The sequence below is a fragment of the Anastrepha ludens genome, chromosome 2 (assembly GCF_028408465.1).
Source record: "Anastrepha ludens isolate Willacy chromosome 2, idAnaLude1.1, whole genome shotgun sequence".
Lineage (NCBI taxonomy): Eukaryota > Metazoa > Arthropoda > Insecta > Diptera > Tephritidae > Anastrepha > Anastrepha ludens.
In genome coordinates, this window is record NC_071498.1 from 36,155,928 (window position 1) to 36,176,936 (window position 21,009).

General features: G+C 36.4%; 7 protein-coding genes across 7 annotated transcripts; 2 read left to right on the plus strand and 5 right to left on the minus strand.

Moving 5' to 3' along the window:
* Positions 1 to 399: 399 nt before the first annotated feature.
* Positions 400 to 2,162, plus strand: LOC128868616 (ADP-ribosylation factor-like protein 6-interacting protein 1). Its single transcript, XM_054110909.1, has 3 exons — positions 400 to 630; positions 812 to 1,183; positions 1,308 to 2,162. Exons 1-3 carry the CDS (start codon positions 616 to 618, stop codon positions 1,518 to 1,520), a joined length of 600 nt encoding a protein of 199 aa, XP_053966884.1. The 5' UTR covers positions 400 to 615; the 3' UTR covers positions 1,521 to 2,162.
* Positions 2,163 to 2,335: 173 nt separating this feature from the next.
* LOC128868609 (G-patch domain and KOW motifs-containing protein) lies at positions 2,336 to 4,479 on the minus strand. The gene is made up of 3 exons (XM_054110899.1): positions 4,272 to 4,479; positions 3,489 to 4,213; positions 2,336 to 3,434 (listed from the first exon to the last, which is right to left on the minus strand). Exons 1-3 carry the CDS (start codon positions 4,412 to 4,414, stop codon positions 2,629 to 2,631), a joined length of 1,674 nt encoding a protein of 557 aa, XP_053966874.1. The 5' UTR covers positions 4,415 to 4,479; the 3' UTR covers positions 2,336 to 2,628.
* A 2,286-nt stretch (positions 4,480 to 6,765) lies between these two features.
* LOC128868623 (T-complex protein 1 subunit gamma) lies at positions 6,766 to 8,931 on the plus strand. The gene is made up of 5 exons (XM_054110921.1): positions 6,766 to 6,910; positions 6,970 to 7,031; positions 7,127 to 7,626; positions 7,688 to 8,502; positions 8,567 to 8,931. The coding sequence occupies exons 1-5, from the start codon at positions 6,877 to 6,879 to the stop codon at positions 8,785 to 8,787; spliced, it is 1,632 nt and encodes a 543-aa protein (XP_053966896.1). The 5' UTR covers positions 6,766 to 6,876; the 3' UTR covers positions 8,788 to 8,931.
* LOC128868629 (N(6)-adenine-specific methyltransferase METTL4) lies at positions 8,748 to 10,293 on the minus strand. Its single transcript, XM_054110932.1, has one exon. The coding sequence runs from the start codon at positions 10,291 to 10,293 to the stop codon at positions 9,133 to 9,135; it is 1,161 nt and encodes a 386-aa protein (XP_053966907.1). The 3' UTR covers positions 8,748 to 9,132.
* A 183-nt stretch (positions 10,294 to 10,476) lies between these two features.
* LOC128868643 (uncharacterized) lies at positions 10,477 to 12,063 on the minus strand. The gene has a single exon (XM_054110959.1). The coding sequence runs from the start codon at positions 11,535 to 11,537 to the stop codon at positions 10,482 to 10,484; it is 1,056 nt and encodes a 351-aa protein (XP_053966934.1). The 5' UTR covers positions 11,538 to 12,063; the 3' UTR covers positions 10,477 to 10,481.
* A 620-nt stretch (positions 12,064 to 12,683) lies between these two features.
* Positions 12,684 to 15,336, minus strand: LOC128868638 (mitochondrial thiamine pyrophosphate carrier). Its single transcript, XM_054110945.1, has 3 exons — positions 14,862 to 15,336; positions 13,162 to 13,972; positions 12,684 to 13,092 (listed from the first exon to the last, which is right to left on the minus strand). Exons 2-3 carry the CDS (start codon positions 13,920 to 13,922, stop codon positions 12,786 to 12,788), a joined length of 1,068 nt encoding a protein of 355 aa, XP_053966920.1. The 5' UTR covers positions 13,923 to 13,972; positions 14,862 to 15,336; the 3' UTR covers positions 12,684 to 12,785.
* Positions 15,337 to 17,548: 2,212 nt separating this feature from the next.
* Positions 17,549 to 18,556, minus strand: LOC128857178 (uncharacterized). Its single transcript, XM_054092809.1, has 3 exons — positions 18,477 to 18,556; positions 18,130 to 18,416; positions 17,549 to 18,063 (listed from the first exon to the last, which is right to left on the minus strand). Exons 1-3 carry the CDS (start codon positions 18,493 to 18,495, stop codon positions 17,983 to 17,985), a joined length of 387 nt encoding a protein of 128 aa, XP_053948784.1. The 5' UTR covers positions 18,496 to 18,556; the 3' UTR covers positions 17,549 to 17,982.
* Between the last annotated feature and the right edge of the window lie 2,453 nt (positions 18,557 to 21,009).

The window sequence follows — 21,009 nt, forward strand, 5'->3', positions numbered from 1 at the left end:
ATTTGTTGCTTGAATTTCTTCTTTTTCATATATATACGTATATCTTTTTTCTTCTTCTTTTTGGTGTCGCTTTTTCGTTTCATCGAGTCTCAAATCACTCCCAACTATTCTAAAGAAGTTTTCACTTCAATAATTTCTATGAAGAAAAATCTCTCAAAGAAGTATTGCAAGCTGACTGTCAATTTTGCAGGTAATCTGACATATGTGAACGGGGAGATTAATTTGGTGGATTTATAGGTGATTAATGCATATGTGAACGTATTATTACATTGTCGAAAATCGCTCAGTGCTAACCTACCATAAAGATTAACGCAATAATAGCTCTGCTGAATCATCCCTGTCACTCATATTTCAAAGGGAACGGTTCTTGCAAAACAACAAACAAAAGCCGAGAAAAACAACAAACAAGGAAAGCGCACAAAGCACAGCGGAAAAGTCGAAGCGCTGTATAATAAGGAAAACGCATAGGTCAAAAGAGTGTGAGGTTGGTATAATTTCTGTGCTTTTCCAGTAAAAAGCCTATTGATTTTACCAAACAAGAGAACATATAGCATTCTATTCTACGAGAAATTGCATTTGTTCTTTCCAAGCAGAACTCAATTTTGACAAGAGAAAATGTCTGTTGAACAGGTAAATAATTGAATTTTTCACTTTTCTCCATATAGCAAAATAAGCATTCAAATACACTCATGCACCCTGAAAAAATATTTTGTTTTCATATATCTTTACTACAATCTCAATTCATTATTTTTGCTTTCGTGAATTTCATACTGGTGGGTTTTTCTGGATGGTTGTATAAATGGACCTTCAGAAGCGCGCTTACAATAAATTGAAGCACGACTTGGAGCCGTGGCGTAATCTCATCGTACACCTAGATTCGGTGTTAAGCTGGGAGAAGAGTTTTTATCCAGCAGTCATTGCTGCATCAATTACGACATTCTACTTGCTCCTATGGGCATTAGATATGTCTACGGTGACAACGCTGGCATTGGCGGGTCTCTTTGCGCTGGCAATAGATTTTGTTTATCCATCAGTGTCGCGGTTTTTCTTCAGCCCAGATAATTGGAATGGAAATCAGGAGGAACAATTTGAGCGAGTCTGCACGCAGTTGTGCAATCTTAAATTAATGCTTGGCGGTTGGTATGAGTACCTCTTCTCTGCTAAGGAGCGCAAATCGACTTTGGTGAGTATGGGAACTATATTAGTTGTTAATATATGTACAAACAACAAATATTTATGTCTATACCGGGCTCAAAGAAATGTGTATTTGAAATTTATTTAATATACGGAATAAATTACTTTTGCAGTTTGTGACTATTATGAGCGTTGCACTGTTGTCACTCGCTTGGATTGGCGCCATAATAAATAATCTACTTCTCATGTATTTCATTACCATGGTGTTGACTTTGTATCCGGGCATACAGGAAAAAGGCGTTTTCTACAAGATCAAAGATTACTTTGGCTGCGCCGTGAACTCTAAACTACAGCAGTTGCGTGAAAAAAATAAGAAAGCTGATTAAGGAGTGGGTGAGAAATGAGAAGATTTTTCGAAAGAAATACGTTCTAAGCATGTCCGATAGACATTGCACGGGTGTTTTTTTCTGGGTTTTTTTTTTCAAATTTCGGTCTACACTTCACGCAAGATCTTATTTTACATTTTAAATAATTTATTTGTCTTAGCTTTGAATTTGTGGCATTATAGGTTCATAATGTCATTTATAACAAAACTTTTCATGGAAACTCTATATGCTGATTGCACCTTTTTATGTTCAACTTTTCCATTTAATGTAAAAAGCATATGACCAAAGCTAATTAAATTATCGAAATCATGAAATATTAAGAATTTAAATAATAAATAATGAGCGAATATGCGCAAATTTATCAAATAGATATTAAATATTACGATATTCTATATTGAAAGTTTGATCCTCTACTACATAGATTTCTAGTGAGTAAGCTTTATCTAAAACATCAAAGACACATTGAACAAATATTTAAGCAAATCACCAAAAAATTTGCAATCGAATGTAGTTATAAAGAATGCAAAATACTCCATCAACCAATAATACTTATTTCATGTAGTTTTACATCACAAGAAAGTGGGCATTTCTTTATAATGTTACCATTAAAGCTTAGTGCCATTAAAAAAAAAAAAAAAATAACCTTTGATAACATCCAGTTGAGTACTCGTTCATAATCCTATAAGAAAATCTCGGGTCACTTATCGACGAGATAAGATATCTCAAATAATACTGGAATTACCATCTTCATCTATCATTTCGACTTTGTCGCCATCGTGATTCATTTACGCATTTAAAGGCTTACATCCAAGTAATCTCATTGTAATTGTGATTTATTTAATGTGAAAGAAATTAAGTGTTCGAACCCTAAAGTATAGTTAAGCATTTTTCCTACTGGCGAAATACATATTTAAATACAAACACGATTATTTCACAAATATTAAATACATATAATACCTAAAAAATTAGTAAATACGTTTTTACATTATAATGACGGTTACTCAAATAATTGTGATCAAATGAGTTTCATTTTCATATAAGATTCTAATGACTCTGGTTTAAGCATAAACCAAATTACGTATGGAATTCATTATCGCTTCAGCAAAAGTCACCTCCTGCTGCTACGGTCATGTGAACGGGACCTTGAACGGGGCTTCTTGCTCTTCTTCGTCTTTTTCTTGTGCTGCTTCTTTTCTCGCCTATTTCGATTTGAATCTTCATCCTCTTCACTATCGCTGTTCGATGAGATCTCTGTGTCGGTTGCTCTATGTCGGTGCTTACGTTTCGATTTTTTACCATCCTTCTTTTTAGCTTTTGACTTGTGGCTTGATTTCTTTTTATGCTTACGCTCATAAGCCGAGTCTGAATCGCTGTCCGTACCTGAAGAAGCACTGGTATCATCGGTGTACTGTTGACGTCTGCTACTACCACTAGCTGATGGCATACGCTGCTGTTCATAATCTGTCCGACTGGTGCCCCTTGATGTACGCTTGAGTTTACCTTCATCATTGCGGCGTTCATCGTAACGTTCTCGACGACTAGAGCTACTGCGTTGCTCATCTAACACATAACGTCGCGAGTTGCTACTCTTATAATCATCACGTCGTCTGGTGTCTTCTTCGCGGTCACCATTACTGGAGTGACGACGGCGGGAACTGCTCTGATTATCACAACGCTGCCTTCCGCTCTCGTACTTGCTTTGTTGTGTCGATTTCGATATGGGCCAATTATATATTCGCCTTTCATCGCGGGTATCTCTGCCATTATTTTCAGATTTGCTGTTGTCGTCAACTTCGTTTTTATATTCGCTCTTTTTATTATATCCACTTAACTTTGTATCGGTTTCCTCCTTTTTAATAACAATTTGTCCATGTTCATTTTCCATTCTTTTATATTCTTCATATTTCGCTGTATCTGGAAATAAGGTAACGTTAGTTATTATATTTACTTTTGTTCTTTAGCACTTACTGATGCATTTTCCGTATTGTGCGAACTCTTTTCTAGATACTGGTTGACATAAAAACTCGTTAAATGCTTCTTTAGCTCCGCCGATTGCCATTTTGACAATCACGCGTCCAGCATGATCGTCGAAACCCTCTATTTGACCATACAAGTCTTTATGCTTTCCACCCAGTATGCGCACATACGCCTGTTTTTTGACTTCAAGCACTTCATTCTTTTCGGGAGCTACTAGTAAAGGCTGCTTCTTTAGTGCTTTATCAGCACCCAAACCCATTCCCTTTGGACGAACAAATGGCATTTCATCTTCTGTCGGTTTACCTTTTTTTTGAACGGGCTCTACCCAGCCCATACCCCGTAACATAGCTTTACCAAATTGTTCTATAGGGATACTCTCATAATCGTCCATTGACGACTGTTTAGCGCCCTCAAGTGGTAACTCGTCTGCTTTCAAAGCAGGCAGCACAAGATTTTGGTCAACTGGCTCGCTACCGTTATTTTGTACTGAAGCTAGTAATTCGCGTGCGGCCATTTCTTCCAAACTCTCACTGTTGGCATATCCACTTTTGCCATTGGTTGTGGTAGAGACTTCTTTGCATACGGGTTCTTCAGGCGGCGGTTCGTCTGCTTCGCCTAATAAAACAGCGCGTCTTTTAATCAAACTGGCGAGTGCAGCAGAAGTTTTGGTATTTTCCTTTAAAGGTATAACTATTAAAGCTTCGGGTTTCTTCTCTCTGTAATGTTGAACCAATTGTAGACTAATTTATTAAGCTACTTGAAGTTTTTACTTACTCCACTAATTTTATTTCTTGACCTTCTAAACATTTTATAAGCTCAATTTTGGTTTCTACTTTTTCCTTTCCTTTATTTATTGGTAACAAATTGCTATTTTTGGATATTTTGCTAAACCCGAATGATATCTTTTTAGAGTCCATTATTCTTCAAATCCCTTTCACAGCTCTGCGACCATATTTAATCTACGTATTTATAACATTTATAAACAATTGGCTGTAAAATCAGCTGTTTAACACAGGGTGAGACAAATCACGGTTGTCCTGGTTTTATAGAATCTGAAAGTAATATCACAAATAAAGCATAATAGGGGTATTCATCTAGACATCTGAATTATGAAACCTTGAAATATAAACATATACGCCTAATATTACCTAAACGCACCTCGAGATATATTTGTGTTTTTCCATTAGACAGGGTTGCTTTCCATCTCCGCATAAGCTTGCATACTGAAATTGGGACAGATTGTAAGCTCTTCAAGTAATTCGCGAATTATAATACGTTCACATATAAGAAGATGATCTACTTTTTTATGCTTAACAATCCGTAATTAAAAAGCGAGATTTCCAATTAAAAATTTCTCTGCCAAAATCTGAGATTATAAAATAATTCTATATAATAACGATACTTTTTAACATACAGCCCTGTGTTTTCTATGTATTAGATCATTATTTTTACGAATGTAAAGAGAAAAGTGAAAGTAAAAACTAAATAAAATAGAGGCTGGAAAAGAAAACAGGTTTGTAAACTTAATTCTAATACAATTTTTGCTAGGTATTATTAATTATGCATTCATATAATAGAAAAAAGCCTGCCCTTTTATTACTTATTATAAAATATAATATCGAATTTCGCATGCGTATTGCTGCCATAATTTTTTGAAACTTTAGTAAACGTCGTTAATGGATTCCACGCAACTGTTCTAGTAATAAACAATTGCGCAGTTAAATTAGCTATTCATTCCCCTTGTCTTTTCTGCATATCGATAATAATAATTAAACAAACCAAAAACTCTAGTATACAGTGCACTCGCGGTAACTCGAATAGCCGCTAAGTCGAACGACGTGCTAACTCGAACACATTTTTTCCCCTATTGACTTCTTTGTAACTCGAACAATAAAAAAGCGCTATAACTCGAACAAAAAAACAAATTTATTTGTACACACATTCTTTTCAAACATGTACATTTTGTACATAGATACATATGTAATATATTAGTATATGTATATAAATTATATGTATACTAGTGTATTGTCCATATGAATATTTCGGCGTTAATATCCCGTTAGTTTTCTGGGAACAACATCTTGCATTGACCAAATTGCTTAGATTTGTCATTTGTAGTATATCAGTGCACGTGAGTAATGGATCGTAAAAGGTTGAAGTGTTTAACATTAAAAGAGAGGGCTGAAGTCCTTAACAAAATTAAACGTGGACGTAGTGTTACTTCTCTAGCGAAGGAAAATGGGGTAGCCAAGTCCACCATAAGTCTTATAAAAAAGAAAGATAAGGCAATTTATGGCTTGCACTAACGCTACCGGCAACCATAAGCTTAAACTTCTCGTTATTGACAAAGCAAGAAATCCTCGTGTTTTCAAAAATTTTAACTGTCCGGTGGAGTACAAAAATTCCAAATCAGCCTGGATGACTTCGGCGATTTTCAAAGACTGGTTTCATAATTCGTTCGTGCCGCAGGTAAAATCCAGATTCATTAAAACAATTTTTTTAACCAAGTTAAATGACTTTAATATTTAGGTAAGAAAAAATTTGAAAGATGGGGACTACCTGAGAAGGCTCTTCTTCTAATTGATAATGCCCCATCACATCCCAAAGAAATCGAATTAAAGTCCGAGGATGGTTTAATTTTAACTATGTTTATGCCGCCGAATGTGACACCATTGATTCAGCCAATGGACCAAAATGTAATTCGTATAACGAAACTATACTACAGAAATTTTCTACTGGCTTCCATTTTCAACAATCGATCGAAAAATCGATATCGATGACTGTTTTTTTAACATAGCACACTCAATTGATAAGTCGAACAAATTCGATAAATCGAACAGCGCCTGTTTTAATTAGTTCGAGTTATCGCGAGTGCACTGTATTTCACAAAAGCAATTTCTGTGAAGAAAAATCTTTCAAGGCAATATTGAAAGCTGATTGTCAATGTTGCAGGTAATTTGCCATATGTGAACGGGTAGATTAATTTTGTGTATTTATTGTTAATTACTGCATTTGTGAACGTACTTTTATGTTATTTTTTCTTTAGTTTCTGCACCTAAATATTGGGGCGTTATGGACGGCACCTCTAATTTAGGCTTAAAGTAAGATACATCACAAAATGCCGAATAAACACACCCTGCACTCAACGCGCCATCTATTCACACCTTTCTATCTTATTATATTTAAAGCAGGTAAACATTGGCTTGCTATTTCATACTTGTAAGATTTGACAGCTATTACAGTGCAGTGGAAAGTTCACATAACCTCACAAAACATTACTCATGTCATTCGAACGTATTTCGACGACGACTAGCCGCACGCGATTGTTGCACGAGTGATTTCAATTAGGTGTGAAAAAGTTGAATAAAATTTGTATAAAATGTTTGGAGGGCAACAACCTATACTTGTATTAAGTAAGTATGATGAGTTTACAAAAAGGCAAGATAAAGTTTGCTAATATGTTTGCACATAGGCCAAAATACAAAGCGAGAATCCGGTCGTAAGGTGCAGCTGGAGAATATCAATGCCGGAAAGGTGAGAACATGTTTGCGTGACTCATAGTACCGCAATAAATTAGAGTGAATATTCTTGAACATATGATCTGAAAACTTTAATTTTTTCTTTGAAAGGCAATTGCTGATGTTATTCGCACCTGTCTTGGGCCCCAGGCAATGCTAAAGATGCTTATGGACCCCATGGGCGGCATCGTGATGACAAATGATGGTAATGCTATATTGCGCGAAATTACCGTTCAGCATCCAGCTGCTAAGAGCATGATTGAAATTGCACGCACACAAGACGAGGAGGTAGGCGACGGCACCACCTCTGTAATTGTGTTGGCAGGGGAGATGCTTGCTGCTGCCGAGCCATTTTTGCAGCAACAGATTCATCCCACAGTCATAATTCGTGCGTACCGCGAGGCCTTGGAAGATATCATAAAACATTTACAGACAGATCTTAGCGTACCACTGGATGTGAATAACAAGAATAAAATGGCTGAAGTCGTTAAGGCATGCGTGGGCACAAAATTCATTGGAAAATGGTCTGATTTAGCCGTGAAAATTGCACTTGACGCTGTTGAGACTGTTGCATTGAATGAAAATGGACGTTTAGAGGTAGACATTAAACGGTAAGCAATTAAGGATTTTTCTTAGCTTTGTTTTGTAAACAAGTTGATTTTATGTTTATAGATATGCCAAAGTGGAGAAAATTCCCGGTGGAAGTATCGATGAGTCATGTGTGTTAAAAGGCGTTATGATAAACAAAGACGTAACACACCCTAAGATGAGACGTTACATTGAAAATCCACGCATCCTGTTACTAGACTGTTCTCTGGAATACAAAAAAGGCGAGAGTCAAACCAACGTGGAAATCATTGGTGAACAGGATTTCACACGGATGCTCCAAATCGAAGAAGAATTTGTGCAACGCATTTGCGCCGATATCATTGCCGTCAAACCCGATATTGTGTTCACTGAAAAGGGTGTTTCCGACTTGGCGCAGCATTACTTGCTAAAGGCCGGAATTACTGCTATTCGTCGTCTGCGTAAAACGGACAATCTGCGTATAGCACGTGCTTGTGGTGCTACGATTGTGAATCGTACCGAAGAACTGACGGAAAAAGATGTTGGTACTGGGGCTGGACTTTTTGAGATTAAGAAAATTGGTGATGAGTACTTTACATTTATCACCAACTGTAAGGAGCCCAAGGCATGCACTATTTTGCTCCGAGGTGCATCAAAAGATATACTAAATGAAACAGAACGCAATCTGCAAGATGCTCTTCATGTTGCACGCAATTTGATTATCGAGCCACGCTTGGTAGCTGGTGGCGGTGCCATCGAGATGGCTGTTTCACAATTGCTGTCGCGTAAACAGCGAAAAGGTCCTTATACTGCTGTGGCTCATGCTCTGGAAATCATACCACGTACTCTGGCACAGAATTGCGGTGCCAATACTATACGTACTTTGACAGCGCTGCGCGCAAAGCATGCTTCCCATTCAGGTGAGAAAGGAAATACTGACGATTCAATCCCACAACATCTAACCCATTTGCTTTCCGGTTTTAGGTGATGGTGTATGCGCTTGGGGTATTGATGGTGAATCCGGTGAAATTGTCGATATGAACGTCAAAGGTATCTGGGAGCCATTAGCCGTGAAAATGCAAACATATAAGACGGCTGTGGAAACCGCTATTTTGCTGCTTCGCATCGACGATATTGTATCAGGCTCGAAAAAGAGAGGCGATGATATCGTGAATCCCGCTGCCGCTGCTCAGGGTCAGGAATAAAGACGAATGCAAAGGCAGAATGATTAAAATCGTATTATCACTTTAATGTCGCTAACTTACTTATAATTTATAAAACACTTGGCTTGTAACCATATGGGCAAATATTCAAATTTCTTCACGTAATACATTTTTTTGTAAAGCGTCTCTTCACCTTTTTATTGATTCTTAAATATGTTCATTAGAATACTTACAAACGAGTGCGAGGTAAAATAATCTTAAAAAATAGACATGAAATTATTTGCCGAAGCAACGTAAACGCTAGTTACGTGGTTCAATACACCGCCTAGTACCTACAAACAAAATTTGCACTTTCTCATTAACATTTAACAATAAAACGAAAAATACTTAAACAAAATCTGCAGTACTACTTAATTTTGGTGTTGCATTAACACCGTAAGAGCTGTATAGGCGTTCGTCCATCAATTTAAACACCTCTAACCCTATGGAAGTGAATTGTGGGTTCAAATAGCGCGCAAATATCTCCAAACATTTGGGTTTTGTAGGCAGCACATCACTTAGCCATGGCAGAAGCGGCGGCTTGTGCGAGTGGATAACACTTGGCACACTTACAATTGCTGTTACTTTCTGCAGGCTGGCGCCGAAGTCCTGCGGACTCTCAAAATGACACGCTATGTAAAGCATCTCAAATGGTTGCTTTTTCTGCCCCCTTGAATCTATTGGCCCGATCAAGTTGCCGCTGGTATTTATTTTTAACCAGTACAAGGTGTGTTTTAAACGCAAATTCCATGCCGGCAACAATTCCTCTACAATTGCGCGCTGGAGATCTTTAGAGTTTGTACACCAAATTGCAACTATACTACGTTCATGTACCAACTGCTTAATGGGCATTTGACGCAGCTGCTCGGTATTAAGCATCCGATAGCCCAGCTCTTGACGGACGCGTTTTATACGACGTATGTATTTGTTGCGCCACGGTGGATCTAATACAATGAGGTCAAAACCTTCTGAGTTGGACATCAGTTGTGGCAGTAATTTTGGTAATTCTACAACATCGGAATTGAAGAATTCACAATGCGGTGGTATGAGATAGGAATACTTTCCAAAGCGATAATGTTGATACGCGGCAGTGGCATTGACGCCATTAAAACGAGGGAAATCTTCGGTGGATATTTCCTCCCAATAGCTTGGAAAAGTACTTTCATCATGGCTTCCAAGTCGTTCGAGAAGTTTATCTTGTTTCAGGAGCTGCAAAAGATCGTCTGCTAGAGCTATCAAATCTTGTAATTCTGCAATTGCAGTGACTTTATTTGCCTTTCGTTTCTTCGACTTTTTCTCTGCAAGTGCCAATTGTTGAACTTCATTCTCTGATTGCTGAATTATTTTGGCATCCACAGCACCCCTCCGGCGCTCATGAAAATAAAATAGTTCAGCGCGTAATTCGAACTTTTCTTCTTGTACACCTATAACGTTGTTATACATGTGATTAATTAATTCTCTATGATAGAGAAATATTATGATTTTGTTACGTATTTCGATTTTATGCATTTTTAAGGTACAAAATTTTACTTTATGCCGTTGTCGGCCGTATACTGTTGGTTACTATTCACGGATTCGTTGCTTTACTTCTATGCTATCAGAATCAGCTGTTTTACGCGATTGTGTGCTATTGCAATAGCAAGAGCACTCGGTGAGTAAAAACTTTAAAGTTTATTTGGATTTATTTGGAATATTAGCTAATCAAATCTCGATCTTCCTTTTCTATTATATTCCAGTAGATCGTCTGTAGCATGTTTGGCGATGAATTTGATAATGTCTTTTACTGTACGTGTCGCTCCACTGAATTCTATTAAATTATTCTTGTCGCCCCTCCTCATGTAGTATATAGTTGGGTAATACCAAGCATAAAATTTCAATGGCAAATAGTTCGATTCTGCGTTCACCTTTACTACAATGATGTCTTCATCCTGCAATAGCTTTCCCACTTCCTCTAAAATTGGCATCAGTTCACGAGAGCAGGGACATTTGCTGCCATACAACACCAAAAATATATCAACGTCACTTTTAAGCACCAACTGCTCGAAGTTTACCGCTACGCCCACACGAACAAAACCCTCTTCGTCATCTTCTGACACTGGTTCGGTTTCAAACAGTTCATTATTCATTAACTTAACACAGAATTTCTTTAAATTGTTTGCATTAAGGAGGCCTAAAAACTGGTAAATACGGTGATCTGTGTCCACTGCGAAAATGTCCGGACGCCGGTGCTTGTTAAAACCAAGTTTTTTGTAACGCTTCCAGTAAGATTCAGTGCCAGGTCTGTAATTAAGTACGGCTTCGTAGTTTTCAAAGTCTGTTACAGCAAAGCATATGCCGTCACCGTATTTTTGTGCAGACTGAAAGAGCAAATCTGTGTAGCAAAGTAATTTGGACGCATGTTCCTTAAAGCTGTGAAACATTATTATATATGGGAAACCGGAAGTTTCAATCGTTTCTGTCGATTCTAAATATACTATGTGGTCACCATAGTTTTGGTTTAACACTATTTCCAGCTTTGTGGTTTTATCTGTAGAGACAGATATTGATTCCTCGAGTGCCTCCCTAAGTTGTGCCGTTGTAATTGTACCATACAAGCCAAACCCAGTTGGATCATCATCTATGGATTCTTCTGAATAATATAGTTCCGATGAGTTATCGTCATAATACTCTACAACTTCATTTTCTTCCTTGTATTCATCAGTCTGCTGCTCTTGTTTGGAATTATGCGAGTCTACCATCGTCACGAGGTCCATGAGATTTATCAAAAATGCTTAATTTTCTATTACTCCTCCCAGCAATATTATCGGTGGAAAATTGATTGCCTTAATTTGTTCAATTTATTAATGTTTAGATATGTGCGTATATGTAGTTGTAGGTTATTCTACGAAAATATGTACATCCAATCAAAAAATAAATTGTGTACAAACAATTTGGGAATCCCAATACGTTCATAGAGCAAGGCGCCAGGTAGTTTTTGATTTGACGGCGTGGAATTCGTAGACGACAATGTAACAGTTATAATATTAATTTATTTATTAGTCGCGCAATGATAAATATGTAATATTTTGTTCGTAGATAAGATCTTTAACTTAGTTTAATTGCTTCTTCACACTGTTATAAGTGATACCTTTAAATTTTTTTTTCAATATGTCAATGAATTTGTTGCAATAGTTTGCGCCGTCCGAAATCACAATCGGCACAGCACTATTGCATTTTACTTTTTCTCTCACTTTTACCCTCTCGGCCAAAGCGGTAAACAAAATTTTCTCTCTCCATCTGTTTACATTGCCCAGCTGTTTCTCTGTTTTTGTGGCGTGACGTTTAGGAAGTTTAGGCGGGAATCGTTTCGAATTGGAAGTGAATGATAAGAATATTATTGAAATATATGCTTTCTCAAGTGTCATTTCTTAATTTCATATAAAGTCACATTCATCCCATACCGTAGTTTAGCAGTCCGAGTGCAATAAAATGTTTGCTTGTTTTTACTATTATAAATTTATTTTCTGAAAAATATATAGCAACATTTTTTTTGTTCGTTTGCCTTTAGCTTACACACCCTCTATATAATATATGTATAAGTATATATTAATCTCTTATTATAAATGATACATTTTTGATCTTCTTAAAATCAATTAAGGCTTTTCTGGTTAACATGACTCCTATATACGATGTCGTGTGACATGCCTCAAGCATTTTACATGTGGCCCGGTCGCAGGTTAGATATTTGAATGTAATTTGTTTACTCTTATTATGCTAATTAAAATTTTGCTACATAAAAAAACCTGTATGCATTTTTCTAAAAGGAAGTTAAAAATTAATTGAAACCCCTTTCCACTTGCCCTAAGTTAATTAATTAATTTATACCTGCTTACATGCGTTGCGTAAAACTAACGACTGAATGAACAGTTTTGTTTAGCATAGCTTTATTCTAATGTATGTATATAAAAAACAATTAATCTTCACACCTATAACTTAATTTTTTGATATACATAAAAAGGTAGTTAAGAGAACCAACGTATCTGACGAAGTTTGTCGTAAAAGGCAAAATATAGTGCCGTCGTGATGCTAGATTTTAAAAGTGTAGGGGCCATACCCTTGTACAAACCTGGTGGCCCTTCTTGTTGTACAGTTTGTTGCAGACAGCTAAATATTCCTCGTGCACGTATGTTTTCACCGAATGTTTGACGATTCGATTCGAAACCCTGTATGTGTAGCCGCTTCTTCAACAAGTCAAATGGATATACAAGTGACTTCGATAACATACCCGAAGAGCCACCCAAACACAGTAGGACCCAAGTTGGCAATGCGCTAATGAAAAACAAACAAAAAATGGTTTGAGTTATAGTAATCTTTGCTTACAATAATAGGCACATATACCTGCGTTGTTCTACTTCATAGAATTGCATAGCCGATTTACTAAAAAGTCGATAAAGCATAAAATTTGCACCCATTAGTGGTGTGATTTGTAATAGCGCCGTATTTAGTCCACGGTAAATGCCACGTATGCCTTCATTACGTATGATCGCCGAAACTGCACGCGTTGCATTTTTATAACCCTTGTATTTATCCTGTGCAATAAGTCGCGTACGTATTACATCCATAGGTGTGGAGAGAATGACAGCTGTTGCACCGGATGTGGCGCCACAAAGAAAATTCGCTATATTAGCATGATCCCGGAGGTAGACTGTTTGTTTGGCAGCCAAGCTGAGCTGTTCATAGGTCCAAAACTGAGATATGCCATAAATTATGCTAAGCACTTGAGCTGGGTTGTGACCCTTCCAGAAGGCGAGTACACCTTCTTCGCGGTAAATAGTGCGTACAGCTTGCGTGATGCTTGTGTATTTCGATTGGTGATTGATGTGCTTCTTTAGTGGCTCTACTTGTAGCTGGAAACGTATTTTTAGTACGTCCAATGGTTGGCAGAGTGTGCGCGTGATGGCAGCAGCTAAACCACCCGATATTATTTGACTCAATTGCTCCGATGCGCTGTTTCTTTTCCATTTCTCTTTTATGTATGTTGTAAAGTCGGATGCTGGGCGTTGGTTGTCAATGCTTAAAGGCGGCGATTTTGTTGCGCTATCACTGTTGCTAGTTTCTGCAATTGTATTTGTTTTAGAGCTCTCAAGTTGTGATGTCATTGCTAGGAACGAGAGGGTGTGATTTACGGCGCACAGCACTTTTTTAGTTTCTGAAAAGAAGAATAACATGTAACATTATATATTATGCTCTATGGCGGGAACTAAACGTATTAAGACATTTTTATGCTGCATTGTACCTATGAATACCATTAAGTTAACTCATTCTTGCTGGATTCGCATGAGAATTATATAATTTAAAAAAACATTTAAATGTCTGAGACAATATTAAGCCTTAAGGTCAAGTAATTTTCCTACTGCTTATTAGGTAACGAAATGAGTTTATGTCTTTCATTGAGTGCTGTTTAACTCACTGTATTTTGTGTACACAGCAATAGTTGAATAAAGGGAAAGCTTAGCCGTCAACTTTGTTTTGTTTTTTGTTTGTTTCTGTTAAAGTAGTTGGCGCGTCGCTGCGGCATTGCGCTATGCAATTTACCCAACCTATTTTGAGGGCAATTTTATGACATCGGTACGTGGAAATGTTTATTTGCCATAAGTTAACAACAATAGCAAGTAAGCGGATTTTAAAACATCGTGGTGATTTTTATGTGCATTAAGCATGAAATTATTACTGCAGTATGAGTCTTTGCGGTTGATGGATTTGTAGGCAAGCACTTTGGAATATTGTAAAGCATCTGTTGCTTACATTATGCTTATGCTTAGCTATGCGCACATGCATATACATACATATATAATATATGGCAAATTTCACTGTATAAATTAATTTAAGTACAAATAAGTTTTTTTTGTTCGTGGGCATTTTCTTCGTTTCGCTTTACTTTCATTGTTGTGAGCTCGATATGCACCTCCTACCTTTAGCTAGTTTACTCAAAAGCTAGATAAGGATTCGTTATCAGTAGATACATACATCCATGTTAAATTTGCTACTAAAATTTGGAATAGGAAAGCACGTCTGTTGTATGTTACAGCTTTACTTACCTAATGTGAAATTATATAGATTCCTTTAACGATAATCGCCATCCGCAGAGACTCCACTTGCTTCAAGCTATAATTCCGTATGCTTTGACGTGTACTGCAGCACTGTGCGCTGAAACTTTCTTTTTGCTGCCACACGAAATAGTGGAATATATGACGAATAAATAAAGCTAGTTGATTTTTGCTCCAATGCTACCGCTGTCGGCACTTCTGCTTTCTTGCATCAATGCTTGGTGGAATATTGCTGCCTCTCTTTGTGTCACCTCCAGTTTGCACTCGCAGTTTTGTTTACAGTTTGATCATTAATTATTTTTGGTTAAACTAGTTTGGTTTGCTTCTTTTTCTCATTTTTTCTTTATACTTCCAATCTCCCCTTTTAACGAATTCCTTTGTAACTTTATTTTAGTAAAATTAATCACGTACTGGAAATTATTTCTGTTTGTTTGTATGTATATAATATATCACTGAGTCGCTCACTACGTCGAGAATTCACAATTCCACTTGCTCTCAAACTGACAAGCCTGCTAAAAGACAGCTGATCAGCTGATGCCACCATTACCCTTGTCACCACAAATATTTAATGCCACTAATAATCGTCCTAAATTTTCAAAAGAGGGCAAAAAAAGAGCGTAAAAAAGGTTGGAGCTACAAATTTCTGTTGGTAAATTTTTAAGAAGTAGCTGTTTAAAGAAGAACTTGGCAAGTTTATTTTATTTTCGATTTCAATAAAACAAAATTAGAGCATCATTATTAAAAACATTGAAATATTGAGTGGATACACTTCTGCTTCTACATATTTCAAGCAGGAGTCGCCTCTAAAGAGATATGACATTCACCATAAGTCGATTTATAGAAGATGAAATGAAATTGAGTTGGCTATTATAAAAGGTGTGTTGGGACGGGCTTAGTATAATGCCGGGTTTATGCAAAGCATGATTTATTTAATGAATTTTGGTGGAAATGTTAGGGAGTGGTTCTTGAACAACCTTTATAACTCCCAATATTTTGGAAATACAATTTTTGTAATTATTTGCCTCCAAAGTGCCTTTGGCACATTACAATATATTTTCTTCTAAACTTCACTTTAATTCATGAATTATACAGTCACACGTGTGTTTTTATACTTTTCGTCCCCTTAGTATTAAAATAGCCTATACATTTTTTGATGTTTTGAGAAAATGAATTTCAAACTTCTTGTCGAAAGTAGCTCTCACTCAAATCTCGTTATGTCTGTAAATATTTATTATTTTCGACGTTTTTTTTAAGACTGTATAGAAATGAGTCTATTTTGTTAACTGACCAATTTTTATTATTATAATCATCCTTTTAGTGAACAAAAAAGAGGTGTAAACTACAAATACATCAGATAGGCTATTTTATTTTTTAATGTTTTCTATTAAGTTTCTGATACGTTATTTTATTTTGTATGGTATACACTATTTTATTCAAGAAATACACCAGAATAATAAGTAAATTTAATATGATTTTTTATTACTATAAAATTATGTTTTAATTACAGTAAGATGGTAAATTATTAGCATGGTCTTTATTTATTGTCGTCTTCGTCCTCTTCTTCGAATCTGTCTGGTTCATTTAAACAATCGCGATTATTTCCTCCTTGTAAATTTAAAAAAAAAATGTCTGTGAGCCGGGAGGAATTACATTTTCTTTGCATAAATCTTTGAGATCCTTCAATTTTGTGTCAGAAATTGGTAGTTCTTTTTTATATTTGTGAGTTAATGTAAAATTTGTGACTCCTTTCTTTTTCATTCTCGAGCCATCTATATCAATCACTTTGAAGCCTTCGTTCCATTGTTCCTTGTATAACAACTGTCTCTTTTCACTTTTTATTACTTGGAGAACCTTAATTTTAAGAGAATTTACCGATTTATTGTTGACATTTTTCTTCAAGTTATGGTTCAATTTTGAGAACGCCGTTTTGAGATCAATAATATCACTGTAGTTAAACCTTTCTACAGCGTACGGATTTTTTCGTCTTGCCAGTCTAAGTATAGTTGGCCATTCTTCTGGTGAATATACACAAATATTTATCTTAGCTCGTTCTATAGCCGAATGCATGGAATCTGCTTGTGTGTGTCCACTTTGAAGATATTTAATCGTTATTGAATTAAAATGCAATGAATGATTCATATGAAGCAATAATGTGGCAATTAATCTGCTTCTATTCTGTCCTCCACAGCAGTCTGAATACAGAATAACATCCGTTACTGATTCGGGTAAATTGTTCAGCATTTTTAATAAAGTGGTTCCAATTTCCTCTGACCCACGGTGACCATGGTTTTCATCCCACAGGAAACAATATCCAGCTCCACTAGCTAAATCGTAAAATGTGTTGTTGTATGTGGCGAACTTTCGACTGTAATACAAGGTGCTTATTTTTAGATAATTCCTTGTCAGCATCTTTGTGGAGTCTTGCCTGGGCTTTATTTGCTAAGTGTTCATCATATGATTTCTGTATTGAAGCCTTGTCCTCTGTATTTTTGAACATTTCGCATGTTGAGCATGTGTCCTTTTTTGGATGATGGAATGAATAATTGTAATTATTACAAAATAGGTTGCGATACATATGTTCTTTAACTGAGAGGTCTGGGTGGCGTTCTTTAAATAAGTTATACATTTTTGTAATAGTTAGGTTTTAGGTTTGAGCTCAGATAAAGGCGTTGGGACTTTGCTCGAGTATAGTGGCTTTCTATTGCTGAAAATGACTCTATGTGCTTTTTAATAAGAGTTGCTATCTCCGCGTCTACTTTTCTTTGCATTCCGTGTTTACACCTCAAGTCAACAAATTCTCTTGGATTCTTTTTTTTGGTTAATACAGATATCGCGCAGTCTGACACGTGTAAAGTATTTAAAAAGAACTTTTTACAGACCTGTTTGTCATTTAGAAAGTATTTTCGAGTGTTCGACCGCCGTGATTCTCTCGTTAATGCCCTCTTGCACTTTTCCACTTTTATGTTATTACTAATGAATAGACGTTGCTTGCAGTAATCGCCCAAACTCCAATAGTCTGCTTTGATTTTCTTACGATCTTCTTCAGAGAAGTGTTCTGGGCATTTGTGATGACAGCTGCAATCAGCGGGCTTCGGTAACATTCCTTAATTACTTAACCACTCTTTGTAACATAAGCCTTTCCTTGACTCCTGTCACTCTTTCTTTTGTTCTGCATCCAAAGCTGGCTCTTACGCTATTGAATACAACAAATCCATAATTGTAGGAGGCATCTTCTTAAATTACTTTTTAATTAACTCACCTTTCTTTTTCGTGTTACTGTCAATTCTACATTTTCATCATTGCTTTCTTCCGCGATTTCGCAGAGCACTTCATGTTGCTTTACCGACGATTTTTCAATTTTCCCCTCGAGATTATCCTCCTCTTCATCCGTTTCTGGAATATAATAGTCTGACGATTCTGCTGAAAACTCTTCTCCATCCTCTTCGTCATTTTCCGATATATTTGAATCCACTGGTTCCACAGATAATCCAACAGAGTTTGGAGCAAGTTTCACACATAGGGCTCCTGTTGATTCCGTCGCAAATTCTGTTGACAATTAATATACCTAAATATTCTTTCCTGCAATTTAAGATAGCAGATACTCACCAGAGCTTGACAAATCCATGATTGAATGAATGATTGGGAACGAATGAATGACTAAATGATTAGGTATGAACGAGCGAATTTCAACAACGAACTGAAATCCTAAATTGCACAAATTACTTCTATTGCATTTACATACATGATATAACAACGTAAGCATTGCATAGGCTACTTTTGTTTTTTGTAATTTTAAAACACATGTTAATTGTTCTGAGAATATAACGGCCTATAAGATTCATACAAATGAACAAATTGAAAATATTTGTTGAACAACAACGTATATCATTATACGTCATTTTAGGTGTTTGTGTCATGACAAAATTGATTTTTTTCCTAAAAGTTAAAATAGAGTATGTGAGTGTACATTAATATTCTATTGAATAAACAGAAAATTTAGTTTACGTAAAAATAGCGTATATGCGTTTACATGATTTTTGAGGAAAATAATTTAATACATATTTATACTATATTTTTTTGACTGACGTTTTGACCCACTTTGTGGAACTAGAATTTGACAAAATTTTGACCACATATAAAATCGACGATGGAGAATCCAAAAATTCAATAAAAAAATAATAGCCTATGAGCACATAGGCTATTGTTATACCAAAGGGACGTTCTATTCAAAATATTTCGATGAATACTAAATGCAAATGCATTTATCAACATCATAACTTCTCAATTTTAAACGAGAATAACAATTCACTGGAATCGACAACAATATTGGATTGCCGGATGCCTGCAAAATGTAAATGAAAATACGAACAAAAATGAAGTTGTTGATGTTGTAGCAGCATAAATATTCCCAATTCCCAAAAAAGGCGTTTTGCCTAATATTCAAGCTATACTTTTACCAAAGAAGACCGAAAAGAAAGCTTAAAGTAAAAAATGTAGGCGAATAATTTAAATGCAAACAAACCGTCGTTTTCGGAAAAAGTACTTTATACCTTCGAGTTATAAATTGCATTAATTTCTGCCCAAGTCTTAGAGGTAGTCGGCTCCAAATCAGTTAAACTTGCCTTGATAACTGTTTGACCGTTCGTTTTTCTTTTCGTCGAGCTTTCGCTTAATTGCTGCCCTAACATTTTCAATAGACTTGGCATCAGGCGACTGTGAAGGCCAATGTACATTTCAATACCATTTTGCTTTTTCCGCTCTACATACCTGTACCTTTAGCTTCGTTGCTTGGGCTCGTTGTATTCTTGTAAGAACCAAGGTTGGATATTTCTTCCAAATATCTTCGCAGTTGATGGCAAAGATGCGTTTTGGTAAATTTTATTCATTAAAACGGCTTTCAAATTGGCGGTAAACTTAAATAAATGGCAAATTCTTTTACGGAAAAGCAGACTCTAATATGAACCTTAATTGGATGTCTAGCAAATATGTATATGCAGATCTTTTTTCAATATGTGATAAGGAGAGCGGCAGTTTTTCCATGTGATCCGGGATTTGCGGTATTCTGCATGTAAACGTCCACAAATCTTGTCTTTGGATACATTAACACCAATTTTCCCTAAGATGTTTGAGCTAAACCCAACGATAAGTTCAGATTCATCCCAAACAAATCAATGATCTCCTGATCTTGATTTGGTGAAGTATTTTGTTTCGGCCTCGCCAGGGGAAGTTGTCAATGCTTTTAACTTCCGATTACCATTGCACCCGGCCGCTGTAACCGAAGCGCCAAGGTTCGAATCTCCATGCATGAAACATCAAATGATAGCAATCATTTTTTCTAATAGCGGTCGTTCCTCGGGTATTGCAAGAAGGATACGCCTATTTAGCAGCATTTTAATTTTTTTTTATAACGGAACTCTAAGTTTGAATTTCCTACCATTAGACAAACTGTATGTCTGTTTTTATCTTTATTTCTATCTTTATTTTCATGTCTATTCGATGATATCATGTATGGAATATAATTAGGAAAAATGCACGCTGCGGCTGCGCATCTTTGTAGACTACAATTGGATGACACTTTCGCTGTAATGCTTCTCAAGTTCGAAAATAATGTGAATTATGTTGACGAGAAATTCACGCAGACGCACAGAACAAAGTCGCACGTGAAGTCACACGTCATCGGTGGCCAGTCGTTGATCTTCGCAGTATGTCAAGTGGCGCCATCTTTTTGACACTATATATATAGGACCGATAATCTGGTCGAAAGTGCACATCAATTAGTCACTTTTTCCAAGTTTAGAGACACCTGATGAAACTCCCGTTGATAGAAATTCTGCTTGTTTACGAAGCCACTCAACCAGAGATCAGTCTCTCCACTGAAGCTGACGCAGCGCACGGAATGTTTGACTTAGTAATAAATTTTAACGATTTCAACAGGTTCCTGAATTGAGTAACATGCTATGCTTAAATATAAGGGTCAAATAGGTATTCTAGCCCAATTTGACCACTGTAACTTAACCCTGCTGCCATGGCACGGTGGGTGTTTCGAAGTTGGGAGAATACAAACACCTCTAAAATCCACACTAGAGCAATGAGTAGCATCAGGCACCAGTATTCAAAGATCCCCAATTACAACTAAAGG